Source organism: Bombina bombina, chromosome 6, assembly GCF_027579735.1.
Source record: "Bombina bombina isolate aBomBom1 chromosome 6, aBomBom1.pri, whole genome shotgun sequence".
Classification (NCBI taxonomy): domain Eukaryota; kingdom Metazoa; phylum Chordata; class Amphibia; order Anura; family Bombinatoridae; genus Bombina; species Bombina bombina.
In genome coordinates this window covers 928,067,718-928,090,077 of record NC_069504.1, presented here as the reverse complement: position 1 = coordinate 928,090,077, position 22,360 = coordinate 928,067,718, and the positions used below count along the sequence as shown (strand labels likewise).

Here is a 22,360-nt window from a genome sequence, read left to right as displayed (position 1 = left end):
TATAGATGGCGGCCAAATATTGGTCGATCTGGAGCGTGTGGCTCCTGAAACCTCCTTAGTTATATGAGTCTACTTGATAACCACTCAGGTTTAGTGACTGGGTTCTTCCCCCTCCCCCTTAGATGTACCTTTACATATTATCATATTCCCTCTCCCCCCCCTCCCCCCTTCCCTTCTTTTTTTTTTTTCCTTTCTCTCTTCCCTTCTTTCCCCTTGTCCCCTATCCACCCCTCTCCCTCTCTCTTTCCTCTCTCCCCTTTTCTCTTCTCTTCTACCTCTTACTTCCTTATTCTTGTACTATATCTCTGTGATGAGCTGGCTTTCTTGATTCTGACGGGAGTAATATATCTATACCACACACCACACATCTAACCTGCAACATAGGGAATCCACATCTTTACAATACTCAGTAAAGGTATCGATGTATACTACCCTAAGGATATTTTCATATGAGGTATAACTACTCCTTGTAAGATCTCTTCTCCTAAGTGCAAAAGAAAGTGAGTTGTTTCATTTAATACAACCAACTATTGTGTGAAAAGAAAAATAATTCTTACATTTAAGGCATGTACAAAATGTTATTATATCCTGTACACTCTGTTGTTTTGACTTTTCTTTTGCCATGTTTATATTGTGTACTTTGAGCTACTCAATAAAGCTTTTTGAAGAAAAAATAAATAAATATATATATATATATAGATGGCGGCGGTGTAGGGGGCTCAGATTAGGGGTTAATATAGGTGGCGGCGGTGTAGGGGGCTCAGATTAGGGGTTAATATAATTAATATAGGTGGCGGCGGTGTAGGGGGCTCAGATTAGGGGTTAATATAGGTGGCGGCGGTCTAGGGGGCTCAGATTAGGGGTTAATATAGTTAATATAGGTGGCGGCGGTGTAGGGGGCTCAGATTAGGGGGTAATACATATAATATAGGTGGCGGCGGGGTCTGGGAGTGGCGGTTTAGGGGTTAATACATTTATTGTTAGGAGTGAGAGGGGGGATTGCGGATAGAGGGGTATACGTGTCGGGCTATTTTTTGGGAGGCGTGTTAGACAGTTACGGGAGATTTAAGACTTTAGTTAGTTTTTTTAAGCGGCGGCAATTTCTAAAGTGCCGTAAGTCACTGGTGACTCCAGAAATTTGTACTTACGGTTATTTCTGGACATCGCTAGTTTGTCCGACTTACGGCACTTTAGCAACTGTCGGCGCCGTATATGTGATAGCTCAATGTGCGAGGTGAAACTACGGGCGGCGCAGGTTTCCACGCTTGCGCCGAAACCTGCGCCGTATATAGGATCGCGCCCTAGCTCTCTGAAAAGTGGGTAATATAAAATTGTATCCAATTATTGTCTAAATGGATTAGCTATTGTAATATATTGGGAAGCATCATACTGAACCTATGGAATGAGCTCTCTATTTATGTATTTATGGCACAGTCCATAGGGTTAGGTCCAAGGTTAACTCTTTGAATGCCATTAAAAAAATATAACTCAGCCATCCCTGGAAAACTAGGGGTTAACCCTAACAATATGCACTATTATGATCAGCACACAATAGTTTGATTGTGTTGTATTTAAATACAGCAAGTTACCCTTTAAAGGGATTCAAGCCCATCAATCTTCAGTTATTTATAAGAGGTGGCAAAGTTTAAATGGACGGTAAACACCTTGTAACTACAAGACATTTATGTATTTCTATAGAATAACATAACAGTCAATTCTAAATGTTTTTAAAACAAACTAACATCCTTTTACTGTAATTGTATAACCAAACTGCAGCCATGATTTGCCTTATTTAGAAGAGCCAATCTAGGCTTCATCCTGCAGACAACCAGGATAACTATGTAATGTTAGTAAAACATGCATTGTTTTGAAGTTGTTATTAGCAAAAGTCAAGTGGTGAAAGATTTGTAGCAGGGCTGGCCTTGAAAAGTCAGCGGGGTGCATTTCAAGTTCTGATAATAAGAAAATCCACAACAAAGCTAAATAAATTGAAGGCAAAATAAATAATGAAAGTATATTGCAAAGTTGTTTCATTACGTATAACAACATTTATGTAAAAAGTCAATGGGGCCGAATTATCATTGTGCGAGCGGACATGATCCGATATTGCAGATCATGTCCGCTGCACATCAATAAATGCCGACAGCATACGCTTTCTGCATTTATCATTGCACCAGCAGTTCTGGTGAATGCCGCTAGCAGGGGGTGTCAATCAACCCAATGTCTGTGCACCACCAGTGCAGGCGAACAGGGTTATGGAGCAGCGGTCTTTAGATCGCTGCTTCATAACTTGTGTTTCCCGCGAGCCTGGAGGATCTCCAGAAACACGGGCCATCAAAATCCATACGGAGCTTGATAAATATGCCCCTTTATGTTTACTTTTATATAAAAAGTAAATGCTAGTAACCAACGTATTTCTGAAACAATAATGCATATGAACAGAGTTAGCAGAAATATTATAAAATAGTATGTGTCCTGTACACCAGAATGAAGCGCTAGGCACCCAAGGGCATCATAAAACAAATGCTTACACATTTCTCACATAGTAGGCTTCAAACCACAAAACCCTATAACTTGGATTCTTTACGTTTCAGAAATGATGAAGCTTTCAAGAAAACTGGATGTAATGCATTATACAAAACCCAATTATCCACTTTTTCAATGTGTAAGAAGCCTTTGGTTCTTGTAATACAGTACAGCTATTTCTGCCAGCCACGCTATGGCATTATCTGCTATTATCATTTATGCCAGCATGACTTTATCTGGCATGCAATCAAATAAAAACTAGCAATAGCAGCTGCACTTTATAGTGACTTTCTTGTCCTTGTTAATAAATCATGACTTTCTGCTAGGTAGCAGTTTAGTCCTTCTTGGCACACTTAAGCCTCATTTTTATTTATATCAAAATGATTTATGGCCACCCTGAGTATAATAGATTGTCATATATTGTTTTATCATGTAATACAGATTTTAGCCGCCGGAGAAAGAATTTTAAGCAATGATGTCAGCTATTATTAAATAATTTTGGTGTAACTTGCAATGATCACATTTTAATGGAAAATTATATATAAGGTTGAGGACTATAAACAAATTATATTATTCTCTAAGGTATTGTGGTTAAAAATATCCAGAAATCAAATCAGCCACACTTTTCATTTAGCTTAGAAACACAGAGGGAAAAAAATGTGACTGTAACAGTAGACGATGACACTGTTAAGTGACATACAATTAAGAATAATTTAACAAATCTTAAGCCGCACTTGGAATATCCATGAGTGGCAAATAACTGCACATTGGCTTCTGTCATATAGTGAGTTTTCCCTATAAATTATTTCAGTTTCTTTGTAAATTAAACATATGAATAATTCAGTTTCAGCAATTAAAAAACAAATCTAGAAATGGTGAACATAACTGCACTGTGTAGCATTTATCTGTATCTATGGTAATGCCTATTAAAATCAATAACTTAAAGGGACATTCAGGTCAAAATTCAAAGGCACATAGATGAATTAAATCTTTGAATAGAAACATATTTGCAATATACATGTATTGGCAAAAATGTTTCTAGTAAAAGTTAGCACTGTTTTAATGTTAACATTTTTCTCTGCACGTGCATGTGAAGCACAGCTAGATATTCTCGCAGCTGCTCAGAGTACCAGTGGGGATTGTATCATGTCACAAATGAACACATTGAGTCATTATCAGATGGTACAAGCACCTTAGGCTCTCTGAGCATACTTAAATACACATTTGAAACAGCTATAGCTTTTATTAGAAGCATTTTTGCTAATACATGTATATTACAAGAATTAGTCTATTCAAAACTGAAATGCATCCATGTGGATTCCAATTTTGGTTGTAATGTCCCTTTAAAGGGACAGTAAACATAATAATTAATTAAGCTCAGTAGATTAATAAGGCAATACAATATATAATAGTTATTTAAATAGTAATCCAAACTGCAACATTTTATGTGTAATTTATCTTTGAATTCCTTATTTTGCTTGCACAACTGTCCTGCCCCAATCCGGGGTAAGCAGTTCCGCCAACAACAAGGCAACCACTCATCCCAATTGATTTCATGTAGCTTGCTCGTAGTGTTGACACACAGATGTGTTAGGTTTACTCAATTTACTGTTTACATTCCTTTCATGGCTTGAGTACAAATTGGTGTGGGCAGTTGCCTTTCAGTTGGTCCAGCCACTCGCCCCTGATTATAATAAAACAAATCTGAAGCCATGGTGACAGATACTGAGGCCAGGAAAATAGATTTAAACTTATTTTGTCAATATTTAAACAACTAATACAATTTAAAAAAAAAAATGTATTAGTTGTTTAAATATTGACAAAATAAGTGTAAACTTTTAAACTTGATGTAGCTGTTTCCGCGTGAGCCTTCAGGCTCGCCGGTAGCAGCAGTTAAGAAGCAGCGGTCTTAAGACCGCTGCTCCTTAACTCGTCCGCCTCCTTAATTCAACCGCTGCTCCTTAACTCGTCCGCCTGATCACATACGATCGGGTTGACTGATACCCCCTGCTAGCAGCCGATTGGCCTTGAATCTGCAGAGGGCGGCATTGCACAAGCAGTTCACCAGAACTGCTTGTGCAATGATAAATGCTGACAGTGTATGCTGTCGGCATTTATCGATGTGCGGCAGGCATGATCGCTACAGCAAATCATGTCTGTCCGCACTTTCATAAATCGTCCCTTCGTCTCTATAAAGCAATGGGGGCTGCCAGGCCTGCCCTTTGGGCAGGGCAAGAGGGGCACCTGCCCAAGGTCCTGTGCTTTGGGGGACCCCACTCTTTCAGGGGTGAGGGTATGAGAAGGTACAATGTATATCCTGTATTTAGTTTATGAAGAAGTGTTATGCTTTAAATAGGTAACACTGAATGTTGGAATGTTGGTGGGCCATACAGGTGGCAGGGCATACAGATGGAGGGGAATAAGAGTCTGTGCTGTGGGGCCCCAGAAAATGCAGAGGGTGTCCCTGGACGCTGCCATGTTGTAACTTATGTTTCTTTATCTGCTGTGGCCAATTAGGGACAGTTATAAATATGTCACTAGAGTGTGCAGACAATGGCTGTGTGGAATATAACAGTGTTCTGCACTTTAATTTCTAATAGGAACTGAAAAGCTGTCAATTTCAGAAGGGATTTACAGGAAAAGGGGAACAAATAAATAATGAAAGTGTATTGCAGAGTTTTCTTCATATACATATATATGGTTTATCATTTTATATTAGAATTTCAAAGTGTTAAATGTTCTTTGACTTACTATTTAAAGAGCTATTACATATTTAATGGCCTAATTATTCTATTGAGCTAAAGTTAATTATAACATTCACTGTCCCTTTAAAGTGGGGCACCAGGGAGCCACTGACACCTTAAAATAAGGCCCTGAAGCGCTGGTTTAGAGTCCCCAATGCACCCAAAGCCCTCACTTACCAGTGACGTGCAGTGAAGTTAGAGGCTGGTGAGGCACTAGATATGATACGCCGAAGAAAGTAAGTGACACTTACCCCACCAGCCACATCTAAAATTTAGTTTAGTGTGACAGGATCCTTTCTAGGCTGAAATACAAATCCAACTTTTATTGTGTTATATAATGTGTGTCTAATAAAAAATATATTTGTATATGTATATACAAAAATACATTAAAATTATGGGGGGAGATAAAAAACTGAAATTAAAATCCTCCATGTCTCAAAATTAAATCAATGTAAATATTTGCATAGGAAATTAGCACACCTAGGCAAGTATCCCTGCATGCTTTTCCCCAGAAATTCTTAATATACAATGTTTCCAATGCACAAGAGAATTGTGGGTAACATATGCAAATTAAATATGCAAATTCTCATTTTTTTTTGCTTCAAAACATCACTTTTTCGCTTTTACCCTGTTTCTAATAAAGTGAACTTTTACCAAAGTGCTAAGGACCGACCATTGATTGATTGAGTGCAATTATTGAAAAATAAAGTAAATTGGAAAGTCTCTTAAAACTGCATGCTCTATCTGAATCATGAAAGTTTAATTTTGGCTTTAGTGTCCCTTTAAGAGCTCCTTTTACAAAGCAATAACTACTGCTATGGAGCACTTGTGGAGCAGACTCACTTATGTGACCCTGCTTTCTGCAATGTAAAAAGCAGTGGTCATCCCACCTCTGCTTTTTAGCCTCTCTACTACCTGAGTTGGCTGACATATAACACCTCGAACACTTTGTTTAGAGTAATTGACAGGCCCTTCTGTCACACGATTGGTCATGAGAAGGGGGTGGTATTACACAAGGAAGTGCTTGTTTAAATACTACTCTTTTATATGACTGACAGAAAATGTTTGCCTACAATGTCCATTTAAGTAGTAATATCTATGAACAAGGAGGTTTGCTCTATCAGGACAGCAAATTCATCAAACTAGCGAACGGAAGTGATGTTCCGTCAGCTGTCTGATAACAAACCCATACCACGCATGCGCTCCTCATTGTAGCTGCATTCCAAACGATTACATCGCATTCACTGTTCTGATAGAACTACCCCTATCAAACATCCACCCTTAAATTAAACTGATGTAGCTCTATCAGAACAGTGAATGTGATGTAGTCGCTTTGGAATGCGACTACAATGAGGAGCGCATGCGTGGTATGGGTTTGATATCAGACAGCTGACGGAACGTCACTTCCGTTCGCTAGTCTCATGAATTCGCTCATCTGACAGAGCAAGGCTGTTTCTACAGGAAGCTTATTTAGCATGATGCCAGAGTTGGTTTAGTATTAAGAGAATAGACTACATAAAAAGAAAGTCAGATTTGCTCATGCTCAGAACTAGCAGAATTAAACTTAAGTTTCAAAATGTTCCACTGTTATCACACTGGGGGCAGGGGCTACAGTGAGAAATTCCAAGTGCTACTTTTGCAAGAAAACAAGAAGGTTGTTTGCATTTTTTTCTTTTTTTACATAATCTGTTTCTTTTAATGTTTACTTTTATTTAACATATTTGTTTTTATCAAAGGAGCACTGTTTAATATCCCTTTAAATGGAAATATAACTAAACATGCTTTCATGAATCAGATAGAGCATAACAGTTTTTAACAATGTTACAATTTACTTCTATTATCTAATTTGCTTTGTTTTCTTTGTATCTTTTTTGAAAAAAAAAATACATAGGTAGGCTCAGGAATAGATAGGACAAATACTTGTCTCACTGACTCAGTTTTAGTAAGCCCTTTAATATACTTGAAAGTTGCTATCATATCACCTCTTTCACTTCTTTCCTCTAAGCTATACATATTTAGGTCATTGAATCTCTTCATTTGTTTATATCCTTCTAAAGATATGGAGGCCCATTTATCAAGCTCAGAACGGAGCTTGTGGGCCCGTGTTTCTGGCGAGTCTTCAGACTCGCCAGAAACAGCAGTTATGAAGCAGCAGTCTCTGATGAGGCGGACAGGAATCACCGGAAATCAACCCAATCGAGTACGATCGGGTTGATTGACACCTCCCTGCTGGCGGCCGATTGGCCGTGAGTCAGCAAGGGGCGGCGTTGCATCAGCAGCTCTTGTGAACTGCTGGTGCAATGTTAAAGGACCAGTCAACAGATTAGATTTGCATAATCAACAAATGCAAGATAACAAGACAATGCAATAGCACTTAGTCTGAACTTCAAATAAGTAGTAGATTTTTTTATAACAAATTTCAAAGTTATGTATATTTCCACTCCCCTTGTACCATGTGATAGCAATCAGCCAATCACAAATGCATATACGTATAGTCTGTGAATTCTTGCACATGCTCAGTAGGATCTGGTGACTCAAAAAGTGTAAATATAAAAGACTGTGCACATTTTTTTTAATGGAAGTAAATTGGAAAGTTGTTTAAAATTACATGCTGTATCTGAATCATGAATGTTTAATTTAACCTGAGTGTCCCTTTAAATGCAGAGAGCGTATTGCTCTCCGCATTCAGCGGATCAGGTCCGCAAGACCTTTAATAAATAGGCCCCATGGCCTCCAGAACTGCACACAGTACTCAAGATGAGGCCTACCTAATGATCTGTAAAGTGGCATAAGAACCTTACTATTTCTGCTGCTAATACCTCTACCAATAAAACTAGCTTACATATGTGTTCAGCTAGCTCCCAGCAGTGAATAGCTACTCCTCCGATAAAGGACACCAAGATAATGAAGCAAAATTTATAATAGACGTAAATTGGAAATTTGTTCAAAATTGTATCTGAACCGTGAAAGAAAAAAAAAATATAGGTTTCATGTCCCTTTAATTGTAAAGATCACAAAAAAGTGAGGTGAAGAAAAACATAAAAGTACTGACATTAAACAACACCATAAGCAGAAATCAAGACTATCCCTTAATCAGAACATAATACTCATTAAAAACAATGCAGTAAAATTGAGCCTTAGATATGTTAGAGGTGAGGGTTTTTTTAATCCAAAAAACTATTGACTTCTGTGTCTGGAATATTGTTTTTCAGATGGCCTTTATCTAAATTGCTATCTGAATTAAATAGAAAGAACAAAATGCAGGGCGACGTAGCATAATCACAATTTTAAATCAGATACCTATTGGCAAATGTTAGTAACTGTTACTTAGATTTCCGTGTTGGCACATATGGGTGGAGGAAAATTCTTGCCAAAAAAATTATAAACAGTTTGGTAGAGCTTCTGTTTTCACTCTTTGTTTTTTTTTGTTCCTTAGAATATTGTGGCCAACAACTTGTGGTAGAGAGCAGTATGTAAGTATGTAAGTTTCAGATAGAGGAGCTCAGAAGGGGTTTTAAGAGCTAATATTTAGGATATTTATTAAAACTGCTCCCAGAACACAGTTGATACATGATGGTTGTGATGTGGAAGATGATCTGAACCAAAATATGACACTGTATTGAAATCATTTTATTGAATAGTTTTGTTTACAGTAGCTATGATCCCTTAGGGATGATCTGTGAGATACATGAAAAAATGACAAATCAGTCATTTGAGGTTAAAAATATAGCTCTAAAAACATTTATAGTATTCACTGCCACTGACACAAAGAAAAACATTAGTGAAGTCATAGCAAATATACAGATTACAATGAAATGTAACTGTATAACGAATAAGCATAATCATTCTAACTTTCTATATCTATTAAACAAATTCCTTAAGGTAAAAGAACAATTAGATACAGTAGAATTTAATAATCAAAAAATGCATAATAAAAAGACAACACAAAATGACTCATTTGAATTTCAAATGAGTAATACATTTTATTCTGACAAATTTCAAAATTCAATAAAAAAAAATTCCCCTTGTATCATGTGATAGTCATCAGCTAATCACAAAAAGCATATACATATATACTGTGAACTCTTGCAAATGTTCAGTAGGAGCTGTTACCTCAGAAAGTGTGCATATAAAAACAGTTAGCATATTTTGATAATATGGGGCCGATTTATGAAAGTGCGAGCGGACATAATACGATGTAGCATATCATGTCTGCCGCACATCGATAAATGCCGACAGCATAAGCTGTCGGCATTTATCATTGCACAAGCAGTTTTTGTGAACTGTTTATGCAATGCCGTCCCCTGCAGATTCGTGGTCAATCGGCCGCTAGCAGGGGGTGTCAATCAGCCCGATCGTATAGGATTGGGCGGATTGATGTCCGCAGCCTCAGAGCAGGCGGAAACATGGGCATCAAGCTCCATTCGAACCTTGATAATTCGACCCCTATAAGTGAATTTGAAATTTTTGTTAAAATGCCATCCTTTTACTGAATCATGAAAGTTTAATTATAACATTAGTGTCCCTTTGAAGGGTAATAATTGTCAAAACATTGCAGTCATGCTCTAATCCGTTACAGCATGTAATAGAACAAATATCAACCCTGTTCTAAAGTGCTGCTTGGGACCCACAGTGCATTGCTGGCCCTGAGCGGAACCCGCCGCTGATCCAATCAGCAGCGCTAATCACATGACTCAGATGTTCAACTAGCTACTGATCAGCGGTGGGTTCCGATTGGGACCGGCAGTGCACGGCGACTGCTGAGCAGCACTTCTACTGGGTGTTTAACCCTTTTGGAGGAGTTAAATACTCAAAAGAGCAGGGTCAATGGTTTTAAAATTACACACTCAAATGCATTAGAACTTGTCATTTTTTCACTATTATGGCTCCTTAAAGGGACATTGTACTGTAAAAATATATTATCTTTTTTCCAATGATCTGTTTTACCTGCAGGGGTGTTATTAATTCTGTACAATTTGCTCTTTACCTTTATTTGTTCATATGAAAAACCTGAATCTGCCTGTTAAAATCATCATCTACACTATAATTTTCAATAGTGCAGTACTGACCATAGAAAACTTATGTAAACAAGATGCAACAGCCGAGGTCAACCTCCCAGTGTGGCAGTGGGTGGGACAAAGTGTCCATCCCATTTGAAAGATTGTTACTGCAGCAGTTTTCAATACAATAAACTTGTATTGGTTTTTTTCCTGTTCTTTTAATGTAGGAGAATATGTAGTGTACATCCCGCAGGCCTTATAAACTAACCCTGTAACATGATACACAGTGACTGATCAGTGCATACAGTGAATGCTTGATCAGTGCAAGAGATTTTTTATATCTGTCCCTAAAATATTATGTTAACTGCGGCATCAATAGACAATCCTTTATTTCTCTTTAAAGAAATGTATTTTTTGACCAAATTACAGAGACATGCAAGTTTAAGTAACAGCTTCAAAATAAAGCCAAGTAATTTTGAAGTGTTGACCTCAAATTATTAAAATTCTACATCTTATAATGATATCTGATGTTTACCAGCATATAGCTTCCCCCCCCCCCCTCCACTAACATTCCAAAATGATCTGCTTGATTTATTAAGAAATGACAAAATCTTTCACTAGGTGGCAGTAGTATTCTTTTCATAGCACAAGAAGACGACAACTGTGCAAAGATGATGTCTTAACTGTAAATATTTTTATAACAAAACTGTCATGATTCAGAGCACAAAAGAATAGAGTGTCTGCTTCCTATGAGTTAATTCATAATAATCTAAAGATGTGATATACTGTAAGCAAACTGAAAATTACTTTATCCGAAAAAAACAAATAAAAAAAGAATAATCTCTCTCTCTCTCTCTCTCTCTCTCTCTCTATCTCATATCTATCTATCTATCTATCTATCTATCTATCTATTCATCTATCTATTCATCTATCTATCTATCTATCTATCTATCATCTATCTATCATCTATCTATCATCTATCTATCATCTATCTATCATCTATCTCTCTGTCTATCTGTCTAAATATCTATCTTTCTTTCTAGTGAGTGTGTGCACGTATGGATGTGTGTGGGTATAGAACACACACACAAACATATATATATATATATATATATATATATATATATATATATATATATATATATATATATATATATATATATATATATATATATATATATATATATATATATATCTATATCTATATAGAAACACAAGGAAAGTGTAAAAGTATACACCAAGTAGCGCTAATCAGGGATATCTGTACTGATAAAGGAAAATAAAAAATATGAAAAATTATTAATATATATCTAAGCGATATAAACAAACAATAATAAATGATAAAAAGTCCCACAATATATGCAGAAAATAAACTATGCACTATATGGGCAAATCCTGTGCAGTCCAATACTCACAGCCCAATATATATAGAATTAGAATTAGAAATAAAAAGTCCGACAGCTCCTCTTATAAGGATGGTTCCACAAACCCCATAAGGCAAATATCTGAAAAAGAGGAGAAGTGCGCAGACTCAAATGCAGAGTAAAAATCCTTTAATATATGTGCACACAGATAAAGTGGCAACTCACAAGAAAGACAGTTAAAATCAGCATTGAACACAGTGTGTTCGAATCATTGATGAAACTTATCCCAAAAGGAACGGCTCAGCAAGCGGCAGTTTCAAACACTTCAAAACACTTCAACAGTCCTGGGCTGATGTCAGTGAGACCCGGTCTGGGCAAGTGACAGTGTTGTCAAAGTCTGTTTGGATTCCGTTTGATAAATAGTCTTAGCTGGCTAAACTACTCTTGAGAAAGTCCTGCTGTTTTGGGAAGAAACGCGTAGAGAACCTCCTCCTTATTGACCCTGTGAGGCCACCGTAGTTCCTGGTCTGCAGTTGGGAATCTATGGGTTTTAGGCCGAGGGTTATTGCATTATCCTGTAATGTTTGTCTCCTGCAAGTTTGCTGGTATAGTTTAGCCAGCTCAGACTATCTATCAAACAGAATCCAAACGGACTTTGACAACAACGTCACTTGCCCAGACCGGGTCTCACTGACATCAGCCCAGGACTGTTGGAGTGTTTTGGAGTTTTTGAAACTGCTACTTGCTGAGCCGTTCCTTTTGGGATAAGTTTCATCAATGATTCAAACACACTATGTTCAATGCTGATTTTAACTGTCTTTCTTGTGAGTTGCCACTTTATCTGTGTGCGCATATATTAATGGATTTTTACTCTGCATTTGAGTCTGCATTCTTCTCCTCTTTTTCAGATATATATATATATATATATATATATTTATTTTTCTGTGTCAATGTACTGTTTATGTATTTATTTATTTACCATGCACAAATCCCTTTAGCAATACCAATTGGGCTTGAAGACTAAAAGTCATTGGCATTTATTTTGTAATTGACATACTCATTTTGCAACCAGGAGGTAACAGGCTCCAGAGATGCCATACTGCTTAATGCTAGGTCTTTTTCCACTTCATTGATGTACTCCACATATGATTTCCCAAAACTCACATCAAACAAGTAAAAACAAATGCTCAGGGGGCAGATTTGGGACACTTAAAAAAGGTCTTGGAATAGTTTCCATATGGATAGAATTGTGTCAGGCTGCTTAGTGGGTAAGGAGGCAAGGCATTTTTATTGAATTAACCTGCCTCTCTTTTGGAGAACTGTTTGGTCGATATAGAATACCCCTCTCATCTGGTTTACATTGTGAACTGACAATTGTATTTTTACTCAAATGTATCTGGTATTGAATAGAAGGCCAATCAAACTGCCTGTAGATTAGTAGCTTCCACAGTGGAATGCAACATCTGAAAACAAAAACTTACAATATGGAATAATGTTGGCATGGAAACATAGAAAGAACCATAAGAAATAATAAAAAAAAATAAAGGGACATTCAGATGCAAAAATGTAATTTTATAATTCTTAAGAGCGTTTAATTTTGTATTGTTGACTCAAGCTTGCTAGGTGTTTAACCCCATTGCCGTTCCTGAGCAGGGAGGAGCTGGTGGGCCTACGAGTAATAGTAGTCGCAGGAACCTGCCAATCACTGGCTGTGTTCTACTTGGAAGCTTTGAAGAGTAATCTTTAGTAACCAATGCAAAAATTAAAAATGTATTAGAGAATTTGCATTGGGATGTCCCTTTAAAGAACCCTATTTTTATAGGCAGATATAGATTTAATTAATTTACTCATACTGAACACATCTTTATCACTCTATGACAGCAGTTTTTTTTACCAATTACATCTTGATTTATAGCTCATCCTGCTGTTTTTATTTCCTAAGTGAAAAATAAAAAATAACTGATCAAAAATTAAAATAAAATGAAATTTAAAGGGACAAGAAACACATTGTTTTTCTTTGATGATTCAGACAGAGCATGTCATTTTAAACAACTTTCTAATTTACTTGTAGTATCACATTTTCTTTGTTCTCTTGGTATATTTTGTTGAAAAGCACGGAGTGTGCAGTTGTCTGATGCACTTGCAAGATCATTGGATGGCAGAACTATTTCCTGCATCTAGTGCTCCAGACACCTACTTATGTATTATTATTATTATTATTTATTTATAAAGCGCCAACAGATTCCGCAGCGCTGTCCATGGGTACAAAGATAAAAGTAGAGTACAATATAAAAGACACCAGACAAAGTTTACCAAACAAATACAGGGGGAATAAAGAATATCATGGGAACCAAACTAATTTGAAAATAGAAGAAAATAGAAAACTTTTTAAAAACCGTATGCTCTGTCTGAATCACCATTTTTGGGGTTTTATAACATAAAAGAGATGGAAGGATATTTCAATTCATGGTACTAAAAAAACAAAGAAAACAACTTGTCAGTTTAGCCCATTAACAGGCGAATATAGAACACATGTATAATTCAGAATGTTTTATTTTGATTAAAAGAGAAATGCAGACATATGGTATATACAATGTACTGTCAATCTACAGTAAATGCAGAACAGAAATCCTATGTATGAAAGCAAAAACTAATATGTAAAGTTAAGTGAAAAAAAGGTCACCTTCAATAAAAATGAATCCTCAATATACATATACAGTATTTGGCTAAATTAGTGTATATATTTTATTCTGTAACAGTAATAAAGGTTAAAGGGACATTTTTGGTTTTGCCTTTAAAAGACAGACTTTTAAATATTATAATTTACAGGTTTTTATAAAAAAAAAAAAAAGAACCTAGGTAGGATCATATGTTCATTTCTAAACCCTTGAAGTGCATTTGACATGTTTTAACAGCTAGACAGCGCTAGTTCATGTGTGCCATATCGATAACATTGTGCTCACTCCCGTGGAGTTATATATGAGTCAGCACTGATTGGGTAAAATGCAAGTCTGTGAAAAGAATTGAGATAAGGGGCAGTTTGCAGAGGCTTCAATACAAGGTAATAAGAGAAGTAAAAAAGTATATGAATATAACCGTGTTGGTTATGCAAAACTGGGAACTGGGTAATAAAGGGATTATCTATCTTTTTAAACAATAACAATTCTGGAGTAGACCCTTTTCATACAACAATTTTTTTAACAAGCTTAAATAGTGATCTTTCATATGTAAGATACATTTTATTGACTAATTACTGAATTTAGAAAAGTACTTCTGTATGTATTTAACATAATCAAGAGACATATTTCTTTTTTCTTCTTTTAATGGGGTATGAAAGCCAAATGTTTTTCTTTATTCAGATAAAGCATGCAATTTTAAACAACTTTCTAATTTATTTCTATTATCAATTTTCTTTGTTCTCTTGGTATCTTATGTTAAAAAGCAGGGATGTAAGCTTAGGAGCCTGACCATTTCTAAAGCACTATATGGCAGCAGTTTTGCAAGAATGTTATCCATTGGCAAGAGCACTAGATGGCAGCCCTGTTTTCTGCAATGTAGTGCTCCATATGCCTAACTCTGTATCTCTTCAACAAAGAATATTAACCCTTTGAGTGCTAATGACGGCTCTGAGCCGTCACAGAGTTTCCCACTCTGGTGCTAATGACGGCTCAGAGCCGTCACTAGCACTCTCCCACCTTGAGGGAGATCTGGGGGCTCCTACCCCGGCGATCGTGCCTGTAGAGTGACAGGCATTGCCAGTGCTTCCCATTTTGCGTGGTGACGTCACGCGCAATAACGTGATGACGTCACAGCGCAACTTTATACTTAACAATGCTAAGTATAGAAGCAGGGGGCATGTTGCTTAGAAGCCTGTATCTCAGGCATCTAAGCAGCTACAGACCCCCAAGACCCACCATTGGAAAGGTCTCAAAAAAATTAAAAAAAAGTTCAAAAAAATTGTTCAAAAACTAAAAAAATAAAAACAACATTAAAAAATCTTAGCACCCAGGTGGGAAAGTGCTTAGCACTCAAAGGGTTAAAGGAACAAAGCAAATTTGATAAAACATTTTTTTTTAAAATTGTATGCTCTATCTGAATCACAAAAGAAAAAAAAAGGGTTTCATATTCTCTTCCAAGTAACTTGTATCAAACTCTGTATAAAAAGTTCAACTATTCTAAAATAACAAAATTAGCATATGTAAATTATAAAATGTTGGTTCTAAATAATGTCCTTATATTTTGCACAAGCTTTTTATGGATATGCCCTATTCTAATAATATTTGAAATGAACAGCGATTGCTTTAAAATACAAATAAAAACAAATTCAGCTACAAAAATGCTTCAGTTAAGCATAATGTTTGCGATCATTTTTGATGCGCCTGAGACCCTCTGCTGATACTGAGGCAGGCATTGTGCACATGCATCTGATTCCAAAAATACTCCTGTTCTTTATTTCAAATACCACTAGAATATTCCTTCAAGATCTATGTAAGCATGAGGTGTGCAACCTGTTGAAACCTTTATTTAGATTAATTGCTGCCAGTGTTTGCAGGAGGAATACCTTGAATCCATAGGGGCAAGTGCACCGATAGAATTCCAGAGGATCACTGTTGCATGTCCCATTATTCTTACATGGGGAAGAAAAACATGGATTGCATTTTGCCACAATGTTGATATCAACTGGACCTGAAAAACAAGATACTGTTACATTAGTATTAGGAAAGTAAAACTGGATCTCCAGTATAGCTTGGGCGATGCCAAGTAAAAGCATTAAAACTTTAATTACGTTAAGATAATGGAAATGCCCATTAACTTACAACATATAACAAAACTTTTCTGTGTTAGCAGACACACCCTTTTATAGTCTAGTAACATCCCTTGGATTCCTATGGCATTTACATGCTCAAAGATGGCGGATTGAAAATTAGGTTTGCTGCGTCAATCGAGACGCGAACGTACCAATTGAATGTTTCAGAAATTTTAATTTGGTCAAATAGAGTCCTTTTATAGCCAGTAGTATTCTCGAATAACATGAGTATCGATTTGCATTGAACCATTGGATCATGTCTGCCCACACATTGATAAATCGGCCATACTGAATGATTTTACTGCTGTACTAATTCTTCATATGTCTAAGTAGAAAAGTCTTAGGCCTAGATTTAGAGTTCGGCGTTAGCCGTGAAAACCAGCGTTAGAGGCTCCTAACGCTGGTTTTAGGCTACCGCCGGTATTTGGAGTCAGTGATTAAAGGGTCTAACGCTCACTTTTCAGCCGCGACTTTTCCATACCGCAGATCCCCTTACGTCAATTGCGTATCCTATCTTTTCAATGGGATCTTTCTAACGCCGGTATTTAGAGTCGTTTCTGAAGTGAGCGTTAAAGTTCTAACGACAAAACTCCAGCCGCAGGAAAATAGCAGGAGTTAAGAGCTTTCTGGGCTAACGCCGGTTCATAAAGCTCTTAACTACTGTGCTCTAAAGTACACTAACACCATAAACTACCTATGTACCCCTAAACCGAGGTCCCCCCACATCGCCGCAACTCGATTAAATTTTTTTAACCCCTAATCTGCCGACCGCCACCTACGTTATACTTATGTACCCCTAATCTGCTGCCCCTAACCCCGCCGACCCCTGTATTATATTTATTAACCCCTAACCTGCCCCCCACAACGTCGCCGCAAGCTACTTATAATAATTAACCCCTAATCTGCCGACCGCAAAGCGCCGCCACCTACGTTATCCTTATGTACCCCTAATCTTCTGCCCCTAACACCGCCGACCCCTATATTATATTTATTAACCCCTAATCTGCCCCCCTCAACGTCGCCGACACCTAACTACACTTATTAACCCCTAATCTGCCGAGCGGACCTGAGCGCTACTATAATAAAGTTATTAACCCCTAATCCGCCTCACTAACCCTATCATAAATAGTATTAACCCCTAATCTGCCCTCCCTAACATCGCAGACACCTAACTTCAATTATTAACCCCTAATCTGACGACCGGAGCTCATCGCTACTATAATAAATGGATTAACCCCTAAAGCTAAGTCTAACCCTAACACCCCCCTAACTTAAATATAATTTACATCTAACGAAATTAATTAACTCTTATTAAATAAATTATTCCTATTTAAAGCTAAATACTTACCTGTAAAATAAACCCTAATATAGCTACAATATAAATTATAATTATATTGTAGCTATTTTAGGATTAATATTTATTTTACAGGCAACTTGGTAATTATTTTAACCAGGTACAATAGCTATTAAATAGTTAAGAACTATTTAATAGTTACCTAGTTAAAATAATAACAAAATTACCTGTAAAATAAATCATAACCTAAGTTATAATTAAACCTAACACTACCCTATCAATAAATTAATTAAATAAAATACCTACAATTACCTACAATTAACCTAACACTACACTATCAATAAATAAATTAAATACAATTGCTACAAATAACTACAATTACATAAACTAACTAAAGTACAAAAAATAAAAAAGAACTAAGTTACAAAAAATAAAAAAATATTTACAAACATAAGAAAAATATTACAACAATTTTAAACTAATTACACCTACTCTAAGCCCCCTAATAAAATAACAAAGACCCCCAAAATAAAAAAAATGCCCTACCCTATTCTAAATTAATAGAGTTAAAAGCTCTTTTACCTTACCAGCCCTGAACAGGGCCCTTTGCGGGGCATGCCCCAAGAAAATCAGCTCTTTTGCCTGTAAAAAAAAACATACAATACCCCCCCCAACATTACAACCCACCACCCACATACCCCTAATCTAACCCAAACCCCCCTTAAATAAACCTAACACTAAGCCCCTGAAGATCTTCCTACCTTGTCTTCACCATCCAGGTATCACCGATCCGTCCTGGCATCCGGTGCTGAAGAGGTCCAGAAGAGGCTCCAAAGTCTTCCTCCTATCCGGAAAGAAGAGAACATCCGGACCGGCAAACATCTTCTCCAAGCGGCATCTTCGATCTTCTTCCATCCGGTGCGGAGCGGGTCCATCTTGAATCAGCCGACGCGGATCCATCCTCTTCTTCCGGCGTCTCCCGATGAATGACGGTTCCTTTAAGGGACGTCATCCAAGATGGCGTCCCTCGAATTCCGATTGGCTGATAGGATTCTATCAGCCAATCGGAATTAAGGTAGGAATATTCTGATTGGCTGATGGAATCAGCCAATCAGAATCAAGTTCAATCCGATTGGCTGATCCAATCAGCCAATCAGATTGAGCTCGCATTCTATTGGCTGATCAAAACAGCCAATAGAATGCGAGCTCAATCTGATTGGCTGATCAAATCAGCCAATCGGATTGAACTTGATTCTGATTGGCTGATTCCATCAGCCAATCAGAATATTCCTACCTTAATTCCGATTGGCTGACAGAATCCTATCAGCCAATCGGAATTCGAGGGACGCCATCTTGGATGACGTCATTTAAAGGAACTGTCATTCGTCGGGAGACGCCGGAAGAAGAGGATGGATCCGCGTCGGCTGATTCAAGATGGACCCGCTCCGCACCGGATGGAAGAAGATCGAAGATGCCGCTTGGAGAAGATGTTTGCCGGTCCGGATGTCCTCTTCTTGCCGGATAGGAGGAAGACTTTGGAGCCTCTTCTGGACCTCTTCAGCACCGGATGCCAGGACGGATCGGTGATACCTGGATGGTGAAGATAAGGTAGGAAGATCTTCAGGGGCTTAGTGTTAGGTTTATTTAAGGGGGGTTTGGGTTAGATTAGGGGTATGTGGGTGGTGGGTTGTAATGTTGGGGGGGGTATTGTATGTTTTTTTTACAGGCAAAAGAGCTGAATTTCTTGGGGCATGCCCCGCAAAGGGCCCTGTTCAGGGCTGGTAAGGTAAAAGAGCTTTTAACTCTATTAATTTAGAATAGGGTAGGGCATTTTTTTATTTTGGGGGTCTTTGTTATTTTATTAGGGGGCTTAGAGTAGGTGTAATTAGTTTAAAATTGTTGTAATATTTTTCTTATGTTTGTAAATATTTTTTTATTTTTTGTAACTTAGTTAGTTTATGTAATTGTAGTTATTTGTAGCAATTGTATTTAATTTATTTATTGATAGTGTAGTGTTAGGTTAATTGTAGGTAATTGTAGGTATTTTATTTAATTAATTTATTGATAGGGTAGTGTTAGGTTTAATTATAACTTAGGTTAGGATTTATTTTACAGGTAATTTTGTTATTATTTTAACTAGGTAACTATTAAATAGTTCTTAACTATTTAATAGCTATTGTACCTGGTTAAAATAATTACCAAGTTGCCTGTAAAATAAATATTAATCCTAAAATAGCTACAATGTAATTATAATTTATATTGTAGCTATATTAGGATGTATTTTACAGGTAAGTATTTAGCTTTAAATAGGAATAATTTATTTAATAAGAGTTAATTAATTTCGTTAGATTTAAATTATATTTAAGTTAGGGGGGTGTTAGTGTTAGGGTTAGACTTAGCTTTAGGGGTTAATCCATTTATTATAGTAGCGATGAGCTCCGGTCGTCAGATTAGGGGTTAATAATTGAAGTTAGGTGTCGGCGATGTTAGGGAGGGCAGATTAGGGGTTAATACTATTTATGATAGGGTTAGTGAGGCGGATTAGGGGTTAATAACTTTATTATAGTAGCGCTCAGGTCCGCTCGGCAGATTAGGGGTTAATTATTGTAAGTAGCTGGCGGCGACGTTGTGGGGGGCAGGTTAGGGGTTAATAAATATAATATAGGGGTCGGCGGTGTTAGGGGCAGCAGATTAGGGGTACATAGGGATAATGTAAGTTGCGGCGGTTTACTGAGCGGAAGATTAGGGGTTAATAATATAATGCAGGGGTCAGCGATAGCGGGGGCGGCAGATTAGGGGTTAATAAGTGTAAGGGTAGGGGTGTTTAGACTCGGGGTACATGTTAGAGTGTTAGGTGCAGACGTAGGAAGTGTTTCCCCATAGGAAACAATGGGGCTGCGTTAGGAGCTGAACGCTGCTTTTTTGCAGGTGTTAGGTTTTTTTTCAGCTCAAACAGCCCCATTGTTTCCTATGGGAGAATCGTGCACGAGCACGTTTTTGAGGCTGGCCGCGTCCGTAAGCAACTCTGGTATCGAGAGTTGCATTTGCGGTAAAAATGCTCTACGCTCCTTTTTTGGAGCCTAACGCAGCATTTTTTTGAACTCTCGATACCAGAGTTAATTTTATGGTGCGGCCAGAAAAAAGCCAGCGGAGCGTTAACAGCCCATCTACCGCCAAACTCCAAATCTAGGCCTAAGTCTATCACTCTTTAAACAAATTGCACTAAAGGTTTATAAGAGATTGAAGAAGAGCATTTGACCCTTTCTAATTTGAGCCCTATATCATGTTTTGGATCCTTTACTGGAAACATACTATTTAGACTGTGCCACAGTAAAATCCCATAGCACATTCATTTTACTTGCATTTGGCAGAATTAATGTAAACACATTAAATAGGTGGCATAATTACATTTTAATTCCATGAGATATTAATGTTTACAAGATTAGAATGCGAACAGCTTAACACTGTGGCTCAGGCTGTCAGTTTGCATTTGTCATCCTATTAAATATACATTTCCCATATCAACATCTCTTTGAAAGAATTTCATTGCAAAATGCAGACTGGCTTAACTGTGAATTGAATGAGATAGTTAAATAATCAGGATGCTTAATTAATCAGGAATGATACTGTGTTGAATAGCACTGTAGGACACTTTATCTATGCACTTGCTATGAATGCTTTAAGTAGTGTTGAGATAGTGGTACAGTTGCCTAAATTTACAAAGTTTTACCAGGGATGGTCTCTTCTATATATTTACTAAAGAACAGTTCACTCCCATTTGCCAAAAAGCCTATTCTGTCTATTCAATGACTTCAGTTGGTAAGGGGATGAGTGCACTTTGGTAAATAAGCTGCATACAATAAAACAGAGACCAATAATGCTGGAGAGGCTTGTGAGAATAAAGAGAGCTTTTAGTGAATTTTCCCATTGTCTGCTTTGATATTTCAACAGGGCATCATTCACTATTCATTATAAGTGTATTTATGCATTTATATTTGCTGGAGTACAGGGCTATTTTAACATTCCTGTAAGCACAGATGTGCAGTCATAATTTGATATTTGGGTACTGAATTTCTTATGCCACAAAGTATTAAAGGGACACCTTATTAACACCTTTACTACCCATTCCCCAGCTTTGCACAACCAAAATTGTTATATTAATATACTTTATAACATTTAAAACTCTAACTTTCTGCCTGTTTCTAAGCCACTACAGACAGCCTCTTAATCGCATGCTTTTTTATTAGCTTTTCACAACAGTGGCGATTTCAGACAGACAGGTTTACTATCCCTGCAAACGTACAGGTTTGCAAGTAGTGAATAGTAAATATAACCCAATAACATATTTTTCATCATAATTAGACCAAAAATATTATAGTAAAAGTATATTATAGTATAGTAAAAGTATAATATTATATATAGTGTAGTAAAAATATAATATTATAGTATAGGAATAGTATAATAGTATATATACAGGGAGTGCAGAATTATTAGGCAAGTTGTATTTTTGAGGATTAATTTTATTATTGAACAACAACCATGTTCTCAATGAACCCAAAAAACTAATTAATATCATAGCTGAATAGTTTTGGAAGTAGTTTTTAGTTTGTTTTTAGTTATAGCTA

General features: G+C 36.9%; 1 protein-coding gene across 1 annotated transcript in view; it reads right to left on the bottom strand.

The window, feature by feature from the left end:
- Nucleotides 1-22,360, bottom strand: part of SLIT3 (slit guidance ligand 3) — an 890,559-nt gene that overhangs the window by 59,646 nt on the left and 808,553 nt on the right. Inside the window, exon 26 of the mRNA XM_053718567.1 lies at nt 16,196-16,320. Within this exon, the coding sequence (XP_053574542.1) occupies nt 16,196-16,320 (125 nt within the window). The remainder of the gene's footprint in view (nt 1-16,195; nt 16,321-22,360) is intronic.